The 15926-nt window shown below is 42.3% G+C and overlaps 1 protein-coding gene across 10 annotated transcripts in view; it reads left to right on the plus strand.

Annotated features, from left to right (window-relative positions):
- Positions 1–15926, plus strand: part of LOC114788017 (LIM and calponin homology domains-containing protein 1-like) — a 37183-nt gene that overhangs the window by 11342 nt on the left and 9915 nt on the right. For 7 of the 10 annotated variants that reach the window (XM_028976102.1, XM_028976098.1, XM_028976099.1 and 4 more), the window contains exons 2-18: positions 987–1057; positions 2329–2398; positions 3030–3136; positions 3287–3317; positions 3413–3523; positions 3866–4055; positions 6271–6523; positions 6938–7195; positions 7697–8017; positions 8636–8905; positions 9580–9852; positions 10875–11207; positions 11950–12339; positions 12648–13004; positions 13888–14106; positions 14622–14654; positions 15909–15926. The exon at positions 15909–15926 is cut by the window's right edge and continues 109 nt beyond it. In XM_028976102.1, the coding sequence (XP_028831935.1) occupies positions 987–1057; positions 2329–2398; positions 3030–3136; positions 3287–3317; positions 3413–3523; positions 3866–4055; positions 6271–6523; positions 6938–7195; positions 7697–8017; positions 8636–8905; positions 9580–9852; positions 10875–11207; positions 11950–12339; positions 12648–13004; positions 13888–14106; positions 14622–14654; positions 15909–15926 (3305 nt within the window). The remainder of the gene's footprint in view (positions 1–986; positions 1058–2328; positions 2399–3029; positions 3137–3286; positions 3318–3412; positions 3524–3865; positions 4056–6270; positions 6524–6937; positions 7196–7696; positions 8018–8635; positions 8906–9579; positions 9853–10874; positions 11208–11949; positions 12340–12647; positions 13005–13887; positions 14107–14621; positions 14655–15908) is intronic. The other 3 variants (XM_028976106.1, XM_028976105.1, XM_028976108.1) reach the window with 3 other exon arrangements.

Here is a 15926-nt window from a genome sequence, read left to right on the forward strand (position 1 = left end):
TCTTTCTTCACCCTTCAACCCTACACCCAATGCCCAGGATGGGCTCTTTACTTATATCAGTGTATATGGTTGTTCTTTGAAAGAAAGAAAAAGAAACATGACTGCATCGAGATGTTGTTCAAAGGGTCATGCCCAGTCTCTTATACATATAATGCATATAATTAGTCCATCATGTCTTAAATGTTGAAGTGACCTTATTCAAAAACCATCTATTGGAATTCAACTAATTTAAGTATCAGCTTTCTTTTCAGTAAATAAGTGTAAAAATATTGTGTGTGTGAGTATGTGTGAGATTGCATTTGCAATTGAAAAGTCCACATAAACTAAAATATGAGGCAGTTTTTGTAAAACCATGAGACCAGTGTGCAGATTATCAGACCGAGGGCAATGACAGGAGTGAGTGTGTGTAAAGTGTGTCTGTGTGTGTACATGAGCATGCGCATGTGGCACAAATTAGAACGAGGAATGTGGATCGTGTTGCACGAATTGGAGTGTGTGAGGTGTAATACGTTTTGTGTGTCACGACGCCACCAGTAGGACAGTAACCTACATGAGAGAGTAGAGATAAAAATCAGAGTGAGTGAGTGGCAGTGAGGTTCACAATAGGTCAAAACATGAGCTATTTTCATTTGAATTACTGCAAGTTCTCCTTAACAGAAACCTAAACTGCATGGGACACAGTAAAGGGTGTACTGATTAAACTGTGAAAAGTTAGTACAGTTTGAGAATGCAAGCAATTTTTTTTTATTAAGCCTCTAGCTATTACATCCATATGCATTGATCACAATTCAGAATGAGTTAGACACATAGACACACTTTGAACTAAATAGAATCTGGGTTTACATCATAAGGTATCCAGACAGTCCAAATGCTTGTTTTGATCTCGCTCCTAACAAATAGGCCAAATGTTGTGAGCTAAGGAAGAACAAATTTTGTATTACCAATTATGATGATTTTTAAAATGTTTCAATTCCTTTGATTGACAGGCTGTGACCGGGAGAACTTTTGGAGACAAGGACTTCCGTGGTGGTCTGGAGAATGGAATTCTGCTATGCGAGTGAGTTGCTTTAAGTAAATAAACAGTTTTAAAATACTATTAAGAGTATTTTTTAAAAAATGCATTTAAATAGGTGTGGAAATACAGTGGTGCTTTATGAACTCATTCAGTTGTTGGCTTTTCACAAAATGGACAAAATTAAAAAGATTACACAATTACACCGTGTATTGAGGAAGATTATTCCAAAGTACATATCTATATGTGAACATCTAGGACCACTGGTTCATTTGAAGGAGAATGGGTTAAGAGTCAGGTGTGAGTGGGCAGCCGGGGGTTGTAATTCTAAACTCAATCACTCTTAAGAGCAAGATGTGTAATGTTCTGGATGTTCACAAATGGTCAAGAAAATCTGATGTTTTAGCTCAGGAAGTATCTAAAGGGTTCACAAAGTTTCACGTGACACTGCGCTCTATGCGAAAACATGCAGCATCAATATCCCTGATTGCGCGCACTAGTTTGTGCTGAGCAATTCATTTCAGTAAAGAGTAGGTTAACATAACTCACTGTGCAGAACAAGGAATTTTTCACAGTTTTTGTGTCGATTCATGAAAAACGTGACAGCTGTTTCTGCTGATCGAAGCACAAAAGCACGTTGTATTGTGAACAAAGGTTCAGAAGGAGGGAATCCCCAGTTTGGCTGTTTAAACCCAGCCAAGGATGCATAGTGTGGGATGTAGCCCCCCTCTGATCATGGATAATAGTAATGGGTGCTTCCTTTTGAATGGAGTGGATGTCTGCAGACCCAGTTTAGGAGTGAGGATGTTATCTCAGCACCCAGATGGGCCTGCTGGTCGAGACAGTCGTTGATGTAACACGTCCCCTGTCTAAAATGGCCGTGAGAACTTCTCATACGAGGGCCACAAGGAAATAAAATGCTTCAGCTTATAGCATTGGGTGCTGCAGATCAGCAGAACATTTTATTTTATATTTAAAATGAATAAAAAAATGAATTAACTCGACTGTAAGACAGTCTGTAATTTAAAATGTGAAGAAACAAAAATGTAAATGTATTGCAGAAAGCTGTTGTCAGCAGCTGTGTCTGGACAACCTGACATCATCCTGCATTATGTCTTCCGTTTCTATCTCAGAATGTCATTGTTTCTCATGAGAACCCTATGGTGTGTCGCTCTCATCTCCTGACATTTCCTATCAGGAAATCAGTCTTGCTTCACACACAAACACCGACACAGAATACACTCACACACCCACAGAATACAAGATACCAGTCAGTTGTTTTTTTTTTTTTTTTTATTCCCATCTTTATTCTTTAGGTTGTTGAGCTCCATCAGACCAGGCCTAGTGAAGAAGATCAACAGGCTTCCAACACCCATAGCTGGATTGGTAAGTGTGCATGTGTGTGTCTGGGTGTGTGCGTACCTTCCTCCTCATTGCTCCGGCCAGCGTCAAACCTGCTCTCTCAGCACCAAAGCATGGGAACAAAAGCTCTACTGTGAGGAAACAATAGCTGTGTGTCTGTGTGTGCACGCATGCATTTGGGATGTGTGTGAAGGTTTATTTGGGTTGTTCTTGTGTCTATCGCTACCCATCTGTTTGGGGCAAATATGTGAGAGTGTGTGTTAGCAGCAGATAGAGCACGGTTGCTGTATTCACTGTGCACTTTATTGACTTGTGCTTTGTTGGAGACACTGAACTGAAAATCACTGTCCCACCCTTCATTACAGCAACACATTTTGTCACCGTTGTGAGGACCAAGGGAGCTTACTATTTACGTGCATATTAATGTTTATCTGCTTCCAGTGTTATTCCTATCATAATGAGGACTGTTCTAAATTCAATACATAAACAAACACTATACTCATACATATACACAAAACAGTGATGTCAGGAAGGACCATACCCAGCACCTACTGAGAGATGAGGGCAATTTTGCTTCATTGGTGCCATCCGCAGACACCTTCATATCGTAATTTAGGGTTTAAAGTGACTGGATTTTCCACCCTCTCTCCTCCAGGATAACCTGACTATGTTTCTGAGAGGATGTGAGGAGTTGGGACTTAAAGGATCCCAGCTGTTTGATCCTGGGGATCTTCAGGACACCTCCATACGTGCCAACCTAACGTATGCAATCACTGCTTTTGTGTGTGTGCGTTTGTGAGAAAGCTGGCTTTCCGCAGACTTATAGAATTACATTGCCACTGCTTAGCCTTCAGTAGTTCAGTTTCTTGTCTTTTCTTACTCTGTGTCCTGTCTCATTTTCTCCACATGTAGTGGCTCTGAATGCAACAGGAAGCTTAAGAATGTGAGTAACATCTCATAGATTTTACTTTTGTATTTTTCTATCTGTCACAACAATGTTCATTTCATTTTTATATCATCTCTTGTGACATTTCCCAGGTCCTGATCACTATATATTGGCTTGGGAAATCTGCTAACTGTTGTACGTCATATAATGGCCCCACCCTCAATCTCAAAGAGTTTGAAGGGCTTCTCTCACAAATGAAAAAGGTATAGAAACGCATGTCCTGCAATATCATACACAGTTCTCAATTGTGTCGATATTTCTGCTTCTAATACAAGAATTACATGGAGGAAAGAGATGAAGTTTTTAGGCATGTTGTCGCTGGGGGTGGATGGGCGAGGGGTCGCTTGACCTGTAGACACTTAGTACTAACCTGAATTGACATTTTTTTAAATAATAATAAATACATATAAATAATCTAAAACAAACTACTACGGTCAGTAATTATCTTTACAACCACATATATGGTACATATAAAAATAAATAATTACTTGTCTCCTCTTACTTGTACCCCTCTCCTCTGTTGCTGATGCTGGTGCTACATGTAGGAATCTGAGGACACCGAGAGCCCCAAGCGCTGTGTACGTGACAGTGGCTACATTGACTGCTGGGACTCTGAAAGGAGCGAGTCTCTGTCTCCACCGCGACACGGCAGAGACGACTCTTTTGACAGTCTGGACTCATTCGGCTCCCGCTCCCAGCAGACACCCTCACCAGATGTCCGGGCTAACAGTGATGGTATGTTTTTCATTTTCCCTTCGATTCCGCACCAACAACAATGTGCAATAAAGGTTTTTGCAGGGATTAATTATGTTCATTGTGGGAACTTCTCCATTGGTCTGCGAAATGTCTCCACATCAAAATTTACACAGTAAACTTATCACAGTAAATGTGATAACCCCTGTATCAGGAGCCTTTGTGTTAAGTGTAAGGGCATTTGTCCTAGGATGCTGGACCTGGTCCAGAGCCTCTAGGTTGTGCTGTCCACTCAGCAGCTCTCTGAAAGCAGCTGTGTCCAGTCCATCTCCGGCGTACGGCTGAAAGGGCAGTCTGTGGGAGCAGCTGCCTCCCCTGTCTCCGCAGACACACCATATAGACACACCAAAGCGTTCATATTTTCACAAAGTACATATCCCAATTAGGGCTGCTAATAACACATGGGATAATAAAATAGTAAGTGATTAATTCTTGAAAATAGGTCAGGCCTAATCCTGACACATTTGAAATTTGCACAGAGCTGTCTTTTATAACCAGTCCCGTGAGATGAAACAATCCTCTTACATGGTTGGGGTCTGAGTGCTTTAATAAACCTCTTTTGTAATGGTGGATCACGGCCACTAGTTATTACATTAACTAGACAGAGATTTTCCAGGCAAACTGTGTCCTAGGCCGAGCGGCAATTTAATTTGAGATTTCAGATTCAAAATATAATCTACACTATAAATCCCTGTCTGAAATAGCATTTTCAGGAATGTTTTCTGTGAGGGAGGCTGACATTGCAGTGACTTAAGAAACCTGTGTAAATACACCTCAGTGCCTTGCAGCTATGAAAGACAGTCCACTAATGAAATACCGTCGCAGCTACAAACACCACTGTTATTATTTTTCTGCATGTCGTATATATTTTCTGCATAGCTGTCTGGTCACAGTCTTAGGGTGGTTAATGGTGTGACTGGCAAAGCCTGTTGGTCTTAATATTTGATCCATAGCACGGTGTAAGTTACCTTTAAATGAAGGATTTGTTATAGACGCTATTGATCTACAAATGTGCAGGCAAGCAAAATATGCTGAATGAGAATTTTTAGCATTTAAGGATACATTGTCATAAGAAAGTAAAATTATGTTGTGTACAGGCAGCAGAACATATATGGAAAGTACACAGCTATTAGGTTTCTCCTGAACCACACCTTGTTATGGTACACACGTGTACCATAATTGTAATGATTTCACGCAGGGACAAATGGTGTGCTTTATATTAATGCAGGTAATAATTACCTGGATAGATATTGCATTGTCAGGAGGAGGGAAATACTTTAGAGGTGCTCTTACATTAGGACAGACAGTATTGCTCAGCTGTAGCCATGGTGGTCTTCTTTGACCTTTTCCCAGATTACTCAGATGGAGGAAGCCTTGTTTTCCTTCTGGATCAACAGTAAGAGCCTGGATGTGTAGCTAGCTGTCTTCCTATACTATACAATTTTGGTGTGTGTCTGTGCACTGAGAGTGTGTGACTGCATGTGCTGTGATTCATAACCTAGATTCTGTCCTTCACAGACTGCGTCCTGCACACACCCCGTTAAAGGGGAAACTCTGCTGCAGAAAAGCCAGTATAACATGCAGTTCTTTGGACCTATAAAAGAATATGAATAATAAATAATATTACAAATCAAGTTTGTGACCTTGCTCAAAGGTAGTTTAATCCTATGTTATTAAATTACATATGCATGTGTAATGTAAACAATGCATAAAATTGTAATTTTTAAAATATTTTATACCTCTTTTCTTTTCCCATTTTAATGTGGAATTCTCAAAAATGTGAGCTTGTAACCTACCAAGGCTGTGCTGGATACATTAATTTCATTTGCCATCTTGTGGTTGGATATGGAACTGTCTGTGTTTCATTGTGATCGTCTGCTTTGCAACCACCAAATTCATAGTGGTCAAAATCATTAGTTGTGTTATGAGCCAATAAATTAAGTGCAAATACACAGGCCAAGTTCACACACAGACTCACACTGTCTCCACTACCAAAGATTCATGCCACGCGCTTAAAAAAGCTGAACCGCTGTCCTAAATAAAAATCTATTTAAATATTTAAAAACTGAGCCCTGCAACCACAGTCGCATACTTGAGGTTCGGATGAATGAATTTGAGAAACTACATGGCCCGCATACACACACATTGACTGCATGTCCTTCTCTGCTCCGTCGCATTTCTTTCTTTCTTACTTCAGGTCGAGGAAGCGACTCAGAGGGTGACGCTCCCCACAGGAAGTTGCCGGACGTACGAAAGGACGACATGTTAGCGCGGCGGACATCCTACAATGAACCCCGGGCGACCGTGCCCTTCAACCAGTACCTGCCCAACAAAAGCAACCAGAGTGCATATGTGCCCACCCCACTGAGGAAGAAGAGGACAGAGGGGGAGGACAGCCGCAAGAGCTGGAGCACTGCCACCACGCCCGTCAGCTCTGACAGGCCTTTCAGGTAACCATAGTGAACCTTGGACACAACCTTGCTTTTAAATGGAAGGTTGACGGACCTCACAGGTATCTCCGCTAAACTCTGTCACATGCACAGGTTGCCCCAGCAACTAAACCAAAAAGGTTTTTGAAAGTCTGAAAGTTACCATGGTTATTTCGTTCGTCCGTGTCCAGGTAGATGCTTTTCCAGGTTCCCTTCGGTTGGAGCCACATTCATTTATTTCCTTTATCTTCATTTATTTCTTTATTCACTGTGATCTTTCTGTTTGTTCAAAATAGCTTTTTTTCCATCTGGTATATACTGTTTACGATTTACTCTGATTCACTAACTGGCTTGATAGAAAAAAAGATCCGTGTTAATGGGTTGGCATTAGTCTTACTGTAGCCTCACCCCCCCACACATTATTTACCCACCCAGTCACCCTGAACTCATCCAGGAAGATTGCCCACCCGGGAGGATGCCTCTGGAACCGACCAAACCCCAAATAAGAACCACAGGGTCCCTGAAAGACACCGGGGCTTCTAAGGGTCCAGGGCTCCATAAGACAGTCACATGGGCCGGGGACTGTGCTGTGGTGCATGAAAAAGATCAGGAGGAAGAGGAGGAGGTTAGGAAGATGAGGAAGCTGGAGAAGGCAGGGATTAGGGTCCTACCTGCCACTGTACGCTACAGCAGGTCAGCCAGCCGAGTGCTGCATGTGTGGAACTGGACTCACAATACTAAGTGTTTGTTTGTGGCAGCATTTTTGTGATTGCTAAATGCTAAGCCACACTATATTTAAGAGGCGTGCTGTTTTAAATATGGAAATGTTTTTTTGCCCTCAACAGAGGGGACATCAGAACAGAATTTAATTGGCAGTTTGGCTCATGTAATGTTATTTGCTTGGATATTGTGGTTAAAGATATACGGGGAACGCTGGGGGGGTGTATCACAAAGAAGCTTGCCAAAGCTGTGGTTGCTAAATATGGCAGTTTAATGGTTGTTGTGTGTCCCTGTCTGCTAGAACACTGTTTTGAACATTATTTGGAAGCCTGCTGGAGTTGTGCTTGAAGCTTATGGGGTGAAAACACATCAGCTTTAACTATGTGTGTGAATTGCTGCTACAACTAAAGACACTAACATGAAATAACATGGAGCAGGGTTGAAACTGATGTTGTGACAACCGCCCCCCCTTAGTCCAAAATTGGAGAGCGATGAGACAGAGAGAACCAAGACATCTTGCCCTGACATCATCCTCAGACAGGACAATGACTTCCTACAAGCCCAGCTGCAGGCCTGGGACTCTGATGAGGAAGAGGAGAGGAAGGTGCCCGACGTGCAGCGGGATGACCTGGCGTCAAGGCGGGCGCGCATGAACAGAGCCCCAGCCACCGCAGCACATCACTTCCTGCCTGCAGTCTGCAGCAAGAAGGACCAGGAGACATGGGAGGGTATCCGCCGGGCTTCCCAGCGATCTGTGCTGGAGAAGATGGAAAAAATGGAGCAGGAGAAAAACAGGTGTGGAGAGATGCTGACCAAGAGTGGATTTAACCAAACTGCATGTTGGATTTGCTTCTGGTGATTGCACAGCCTGAGTGAATATACAGCAGACACCTTTTTTATATGTAGTCTGAGCTTTTTTTAGCATCTTTGTTGTCCTTATGTTAGAAACAGGATTCATATTGTAAGCCTGTTCTAATACCAGCTCTGTGTGGCTCACATATTTACCAGAGGACCTCACAGTCATGGGTTTGATTAAAGAAATTGCTCCCATTATGTCCTTGAGCAAGACACTTGACTTTAACACTGTAACTAGTGGTTGTTGTTCTCTCTGGTTAAGAGTATTATCTAAAATATCGTCTTCTTGCTTGTATGTTGCTTTGGATAATAGAGGCTGCTAAATGGACGTAATGAATGGAAGATATGGGTCCTGCATGAACTCGTCCAGTCTTAGAAGTAGAGGATCATAATGCTGTGCTTCAAGGACTCTGCTGATGTGTGTGCATGTGCATATAACCTAATTTCCTAACTTCTGTAATTTCTTGTTATTTTGTGGTCCATTTTTCTGACTTCTGTTTTTTTACATATGGTATCTTGTATGTGGTTCTTTGTTGCTGGGTTTGTATGATACTTTAGTGAAAGTGAGCATCGGCCAGAAGTGTCCATCATAACACGTAAGGACAATCCATTCCTGAGCTCTCAGAGACAGACACTGGAGGAACAAGCAGATGATGGGGAAGAGAACAACAGGGTGGCTCCTCACAGAAAGAAGGATGACCTGGCAAATAGGAGGGCTCGGAGTGGGTCCGTCCCGCAGAGAGATCCATTGCTGCCATTGGTCCAGACATCCATCACTCCATCAGACATGGAGAAATGGCAGCGCCTCAGAATGAGTACAGATTCAAGGTGCTGACCTATTAACTATGTCCTACCATGGGGCAACGGGATATAATGTTTAGCTGATGATGTGATAGTGATGATAATGAATTGATAAATTGCAGTACATTTCATGCTTCCAAAAGCTAGACATATTTCATTGAGGATGAAATGTATTATTATTATTATCCCTACTGCTACAAGAAGAATAGAACACAAATGAAACACATAATTAGCATTAGCCTAATGAACGTTAGCATTAAGTCAACACTAGGTAGAGAAAAAAACTTCATCAATTAGCATTAGCTGTCAGGATTAGCTTAATGAACATCAGCATTAACAGCTTCTACTAGCTAAATGTTGAATTTACAAATTGCAAAATGGCTTTTTGGTTGTCAGTTGTTTTGGTATGTACATTAGAGTGAGAATATATTCAGGACGTTTGATAATTAAGCTTCTGCTGAAAATATCTATAAGCATATCTTAAATAATGTATTTGCCACATAATATTGAGGTATGGAAATAGCGGAAAGATATACAAAGGCAATCACACAGCAATAAAATAATTTCCAAAGAGTTTAGTTTGAATAACAATGAATAAAAGAGTCCCCTACAGAATATAAGCACAAATCTAAGTCAGTAACAACTGAAATATCATTATCTCCTAGTATGCATAACAGGTTTTGCTTTCAATTGCACTACAGTGAGAATGAAGTTCAGAGTGCTGAAGTGTCCATCGTAACCCGTAACGAGAACCCGTTCCCAAGCGCTCAGAATCAGAGACAGGAGGAAGATCACAGCGAGGGACAGGAAATGAAAGACGTTGTACCCAACCCACAGAAGGATGACCTGGCAAGAAGGAGGGGTCACAGTGGACCCCTCTCACATAGGGATCCCATACTGCCACTGGCACAGTCATCCATCACACAGTCAGATTTGGAGAAGTGGCAGCGTCTCAAGATGAACACTGAGAACAGGTGCTGACCTTTGACCCAAGTTTTTTTTTTTCATTAACACCATTAAAATTGAGCCATAGGTGATGTTGAAATTAGGAGATGTGATGTGGGTCTGGGTGTGACATTGAGGGGGTTTGTGGATAGTCTGAGGTCAGATGAATTACAACGAATATTAAACAACCTCCGCCATAGCTCCGTGATTTACTTTGATCTTTAGAGAAGACCTTTAATTCCAGAAGAAAGCTTTCATTTGCACCCTACATGGCGTGATAAATCGCGGCTGCCCATCTACTGCATGTGATTGTGTGCGTGTGAAGGTTGGCTCTGCTCTTGGTGTTACTTGGCAGCAAGAAGGTTGGGTCTCGTCACCAGTGAATGTGTGCTTAAGGGAGATGTTTTGGTCACAATCTTTGGGACTTTTGTGAGGTTGTCTCAGCTCTGATGTCATAGGATCAGTTAAGTGGAGAATTTAAATGTAGCTTCAGGTTTTCTTGGATTTCCTCTATAGCAAAGTACCAGTGGGAACTGTTTGGTAACTTAAAAATTCGTGACTTACCCTTAAAACTTAAACAGATTTAAGAACATTTTAAGAACATTTAATCTTTATAGTTTGTTGTGGCTGATTGCACTAAATTGGTTGGATGGAGCTTGTGAACGGCAATTTTAAAGTCTTTTTAAATGCTTGTTGGAAATGTTCCTTGTGTTTGGCATGACTGTCTTGTAGTAATTTGTAGGTGATTTCTTCAATCTTCAGATTTTGTGTAAGCTTCCTTTGCAGTATGTACATTTATATTTACATTTAAATTATTTATTTAAATTTCTCAAGTTTCTTTTGTCATTTGTCCCTCACCTATGTATTTCTGTAAATCACATTACACAGTCAGGAGTCTTATTCATCACCACTCTCATCTGTTGTCATATCTAACTTTCACCTTTTCCTCTTGTTTTTTCGAATTTCTTGACTGGTGTATTTTTTTGTTTGTTTGTTTTTTTTTTTGTGTGTGTGTGTGTGTATGGCATGAATTTTGTGTTTCCGTGAACAGCGAGTCGCCCCCTATCTGTCAAGCCTGCATTGAGAAAAACTCCATCCCCCCAGCTATTTCCAAGACCATCGCAGCCCAGGACGACTTGGCTGCCCGCCGCACCCGTGGTAACCGGCGTTTTCACGGCAACCGGCAGCGTTTTGTGACATTTGGTCCTGTGACAGAAATGGACCAGCAGTGCTGGGAGCGCTTGAGCATCTCTCATCCTGGAGAGGAGGACGAGGAGAGGGGCGAGATGGACGAGTCGCAGACCCTCCAACGCCTCCTCTCCTCGGCCACTGTTGCCATGCCCACCATCTGCATGGGCTCTCAGTTCACAGAGCGGCTGGCCAGGTATGGCCTGCAGAGGGCCAAATGGGCCAAACTGTTCCTGGCTGAAATGTTGTGCCAGAGACTGCTGCCAGGTGTAGTTTAGCTGTTTGACAAATGAAGTATGCACTGCCCGGTTGTCACAGTGGAGATTGCAGCCTCGTGTTGCCAGACTGGTTCTTGTGCTGATCCCCTCTCACTGGTTTGTTTCTGCTGCTTCTGACTTATGTTTAATGTGTCAAACTGGAGCTAAACGCAGCCCTACACGCTAAGCCTGGGGCTTGTTCGCTCGTGTAATGTCAAAAGGCAACCTCAGGACTTACATTAAATTAAGAGCACATGTGACATATTGCCAGGTGCAGGTTTAAATCATTCAGAATGAGGAAGTAGCAGGATGACAGCTATCAATCATTGGTTTCCTCCCATTTTAAAACATGATTAAGATAATTATGGAGTGACTTTACACCAGCAAACAAGACTGACACTTAGCGTGTGGCACTGCTCTTTAGTGCTGTTCACCCCTGTTAAAATGACTGATATAATTCAGCATGAGAAGGACCCTGCTTGGAAAGGACTGCGCTTGTTCATAGCAGAGCAGTCGTGATGGAATTATGTATGTAAAATATATCGAATTGGTAATGAGATCTTTGGATAATGATTTGGTTTGAATGAAATGCGTTTGTCGCTGCATCTCGCTCTCTGCGGTCTTTTCATTTTGTGATAGTTCATGCCGCATGTCTTGTTTCTTCACCTCTCACTCACACAGTGATGAAAGTGGCACTGATCACAGCAAAGCCCTCATCCCACGAACCAGTGTTGAAATCGCACAACATCTGACCTCGGCTGAACACAAGTCTCTGGATCAGATTCATTATCAGTCCCAGGAGAAGGAGGAGGGCTCTGAGGAGGATGAAGGGCTGGAACGACAGCCAGATCTGGAGAAAGATGACATGCTGGCACGGCGGACAGGGACACATCAGAAACCAAACACCTCTGGCTACAATCGCTTCTTACCAAAACCTGGCCACAAAGCTCAGCCCTACAGAGAGGAGCCTCATATCCCCCAGCAAGAGGAACTCAAAGATTGGTGCAGACCCAGGATAGAGGGTGCTTCAGATTGGGGTATTAAAACGGCCAGGCTCTGGAAAGATCAGAGGTGGGATAAACTGATCTAGTAGACTTATAGTCTGACTTCGTGTGTGTATTAACATGCTTGCGTTGGACACTTAACTCCTCTGACGTGGACTGGATTTAAAGAAATGCATATCAAGTCTTGCTTTTTGAAATATTGGGATTGATGATGAAGGAAGTAGACGACAAGAGAATGTGGTGTGCAATCGTCCCTTTGCTCCTCTGGGAAAGCATGTAATTGCATAGCAGTTGCTATGAGAGTTTGTGTGTGTGTGTGTGTGTGTGTGTTCCAGTAAATATGACACACATTGAAATGTGATGACTCTCTAACAGAACAGAATCTCAGAAACAAGAGCCCAAGGTTGAGATGCCAGTCTCGCTGGACGGGCAGAAGGAGCCCAAACCTGCCCTGACTCCCACAGCCGCCAGTGATGATGATGAAGACGATGACTATGATGGTGACGAGGGGGATGAGTACGGCAATGAGGATCCCCTACCTGATCTGGAAAAAGATGACATGCATGCTCGCAGGTCTGGAGTGCCGCCGAGGACAACAGGGAGTGCAGGACACAGTTTTAAAATGTTCCTCCCTGTTCCTGGATCAGTAAAATATAAAGCCACTCCCTCCTCTGGGCTGTGCCAGACGTACCCCAAACCCAGAGAGCAGGAGAAAGCACTTGCCAAGGACAGGTCAGCACATACTGAACATGTGTGGAGTGCGTTTGTGACTTGGAAGTTTAATAAATGACCTTAAACTAACCTAATTTTGTGTTCATGTGTTCTGTCGCATCACTTTGTAATCCATGAGTCCCATATGGAAACACACTCATACATTTATTGGTCTATAATGTATTTTTATATATGTGATAGTAGTGTGTATTAACATGAATGATATGTACAGTACAGGCCAAAAGAAAGGAGACACCTTCTCATTCAATGTGTTTTCTTTATTTTCATGACCATTCACGTTGGTAGATTCTCACTGAAGGCATCAAAACTATGAATGAACACATGTGGAGTTATGTACTTAACAAAAATAAGTGAAATAACTGAAAACGTGTTTTATATTCTAGTTTCTTCAAAATAACCACCCTTTGCTCTGATTACTGCTTTGCTTCAAGAGGTCGTCACCTGAAATGGTTTTCCAACAGTCTTGAAGGAGTTCCCAGAGGTGTTTAGCACTTGTTGGCCACTTTGCCTTCACGCTGCGGTCCAGCTCACCCCAAACCATCTGTATTGGGTTCAGGTCCGGTGACTGTGGAGGTCAGGTCTCCACTTTTTGTTAAGTACGTAACTCCACATGTGTTCATTCATAGTTTTGATGCCTTCAGTAAGAATCTACCAATGTAAATGGTCATGAAAATAAAGAAAACACATTGAATGAGAAGGTGCGTCCAAACTTTTGGCCTGTACTGTATGTGATTTCGTTTAGTTTTCACAGTTATTCTTTTGTTTTAATGCTCTGTTGTGTTTCAATTCCTTTGTTTAACTCTTTATCCTTTGCTGAAGTAGGCTAACCACACCTCATTTACACCCCTTGCCAATGTAACCATGGTAACTTTCTCGGCTTTAGTTCAAATGCTGTGGCCTTGCCCAAAGACGTCATGCACACAGCCAGCATGTGCTCCCAGGTGACAGACAGGGAGGAGGTGGGCTCTGTGGAGTATGTTGAGCCTCTCAAAGAAGCTCATACATCCGATGACCCAAAATATGACTTTGACCCTCCAACTCAAGAGAGGGGCACGTTCCCTCCTAGGAGACCCTCCTGGCTGGAGGATGACCTCCCACCAATGTGAGATTCCCCTCTGCTCCCTGTTTTCCGCCATCTATGCATCTGTGTGAAACAAACATCCCTATGTTTCAAGAAACATGAAACTTGCCTTTAAATGATGTTTAAATGAGTTGACATTGTCAGTTATTCCTAATGGATTTTTGATGCTACTGTAACAGTAGTTCTTAAATGACACAGAAATATTCCATGTGCAATCAGTTTTTGATTTAGCAATATTTCACTTTATGTCGTTACGCACAAAAACATGCATTCTTTCTTCAGAGCCAGACAAGTCCTAAATTCCCCTATGTGTCTTGCCGGGGTGGTTTATCTGTTATAATATTGTCATAATTGCATTAATATATGACACTGTGTCATTCAGGATTGCTTACAACCGGCAGGAAATGGCAGATTTCAACATACACTGCACTTCAGTGTACATTAAAATATTTGCACGACGTGATATTCTACATAATCAATGGCAGTCTTCTTTCTCTTTTGTTCTTATGCTTTATATTTGTTTTATAATGTTTTAGATTCTGCCCCAAAGCAGTGACTGATGAGCCAGAGTAAGTCTCCTGTCTCGCTTGCTCTCTCTCTTGCTATCTTTCTTTCTTTCATGGCCTCCAGCTTTCATTTCTTTCACGACCTTTGGCTTGTACTGGATTGATCTGCTGCATGTTTTGCAATCACTTTGTACACACATCTTCTCTTTCCCATTACTTGGGCTGACTGTACAGGAATGCATGTCAAAGACTAAAACCCTCATTGCTGGCATCTGCTGTGGTGGATTTCTCAGTTTGCTCTGTGTGTGTGTTTGTGTGTGTGTGTGTGTGTGTGTGTGTGCATGATTGATCTAAGCCTCGGCACCAGTAAAGCCAGCAATAGTGGTGGAACAGCCACAGACCACAAAATGAGAAAATGTAGAGTAAATAAATAGAGTATCTCTAACAGTGACCCAGGCTTGAGAAAAATTTGGTGTTCTTTGCTGGACAGACCTATCCTGCTTTGTATTCCGATGAGTTGGGCTACCAAAAGTGCCCTCCTAGGTGGAATGGCCACTGTTTATACCTCATATCTCCCTCTGTTATTCTTCACCCTTCCCAGATTTACATTCCTGAGCTTCTAGCCGGTTGGGCTTGGGCTGTTGCCTGCTCACCGCAAGTGTTCTACTGGCTTGTATGACCGGGTCAGTGTTGGTTTTGGACCCAACGGTACCTTGAAGTCATTTGGACCATAGAGAAGTTGATACATTATAATCTAAGAAGAGCAATCTTGCACCGAGATCAGTATTATTTTAATCTTTCATAACCTGTGAGAGGTTCTTTTAAATAGTCACAGGGTCGCCTATGGGGAATCAACGTTCCTTGAAATACCCTTGAGATCCGCTCAGGAAGAGTACATTTTTGCTCTGCTTTCTTTGTGGATCTTCAGTGTTTGACACATTTTTTTGTGAGTGTTTAATTCCCACTGCCACAGCATGCAATAATGCTTCACTTATTAAACCCATCCCTTATTCTGGCTTTTGTTTTGGAGAGTTGTTCTTTTTTATGAAATGTTCTTCATGTGCCAAATTCTAACATCACTTCACTTGCAGCATACATCTAATAACACTGTTGGACAGGAAATCCAGCAAGATAACTTTGGCTTTGGCCATACCTGAACACACGAGAAGATCCACTTCATTGCTTTCAGCAGCATTAAAGTGATATTGATTGAAAATGCAATGGCATTAGTACGTGCTCTGAGATGCCACGTGACTTGTAATTGAATGTCCTTAAGGAGCAGCTAGGTTGTGAACACTTCCTGTTTCCGGCTTGTAGGAGTATGAGTATGATTGA

Source organism: Denticeps clupeoides, chromosome 4 (assembly GCF_900700375.1).
Source record: "Denticeps clupeoides chromosome 4, fDenClu1.1, whole genome shotgun sequence".
Taxonomy (NCBI): domain Eukaryota; kingdom Metazoa; phylum Chordata; class Actinopteri; order Clupeiformes; family Denticipitidae; genus Denticeps; species Denticeps clupeoides.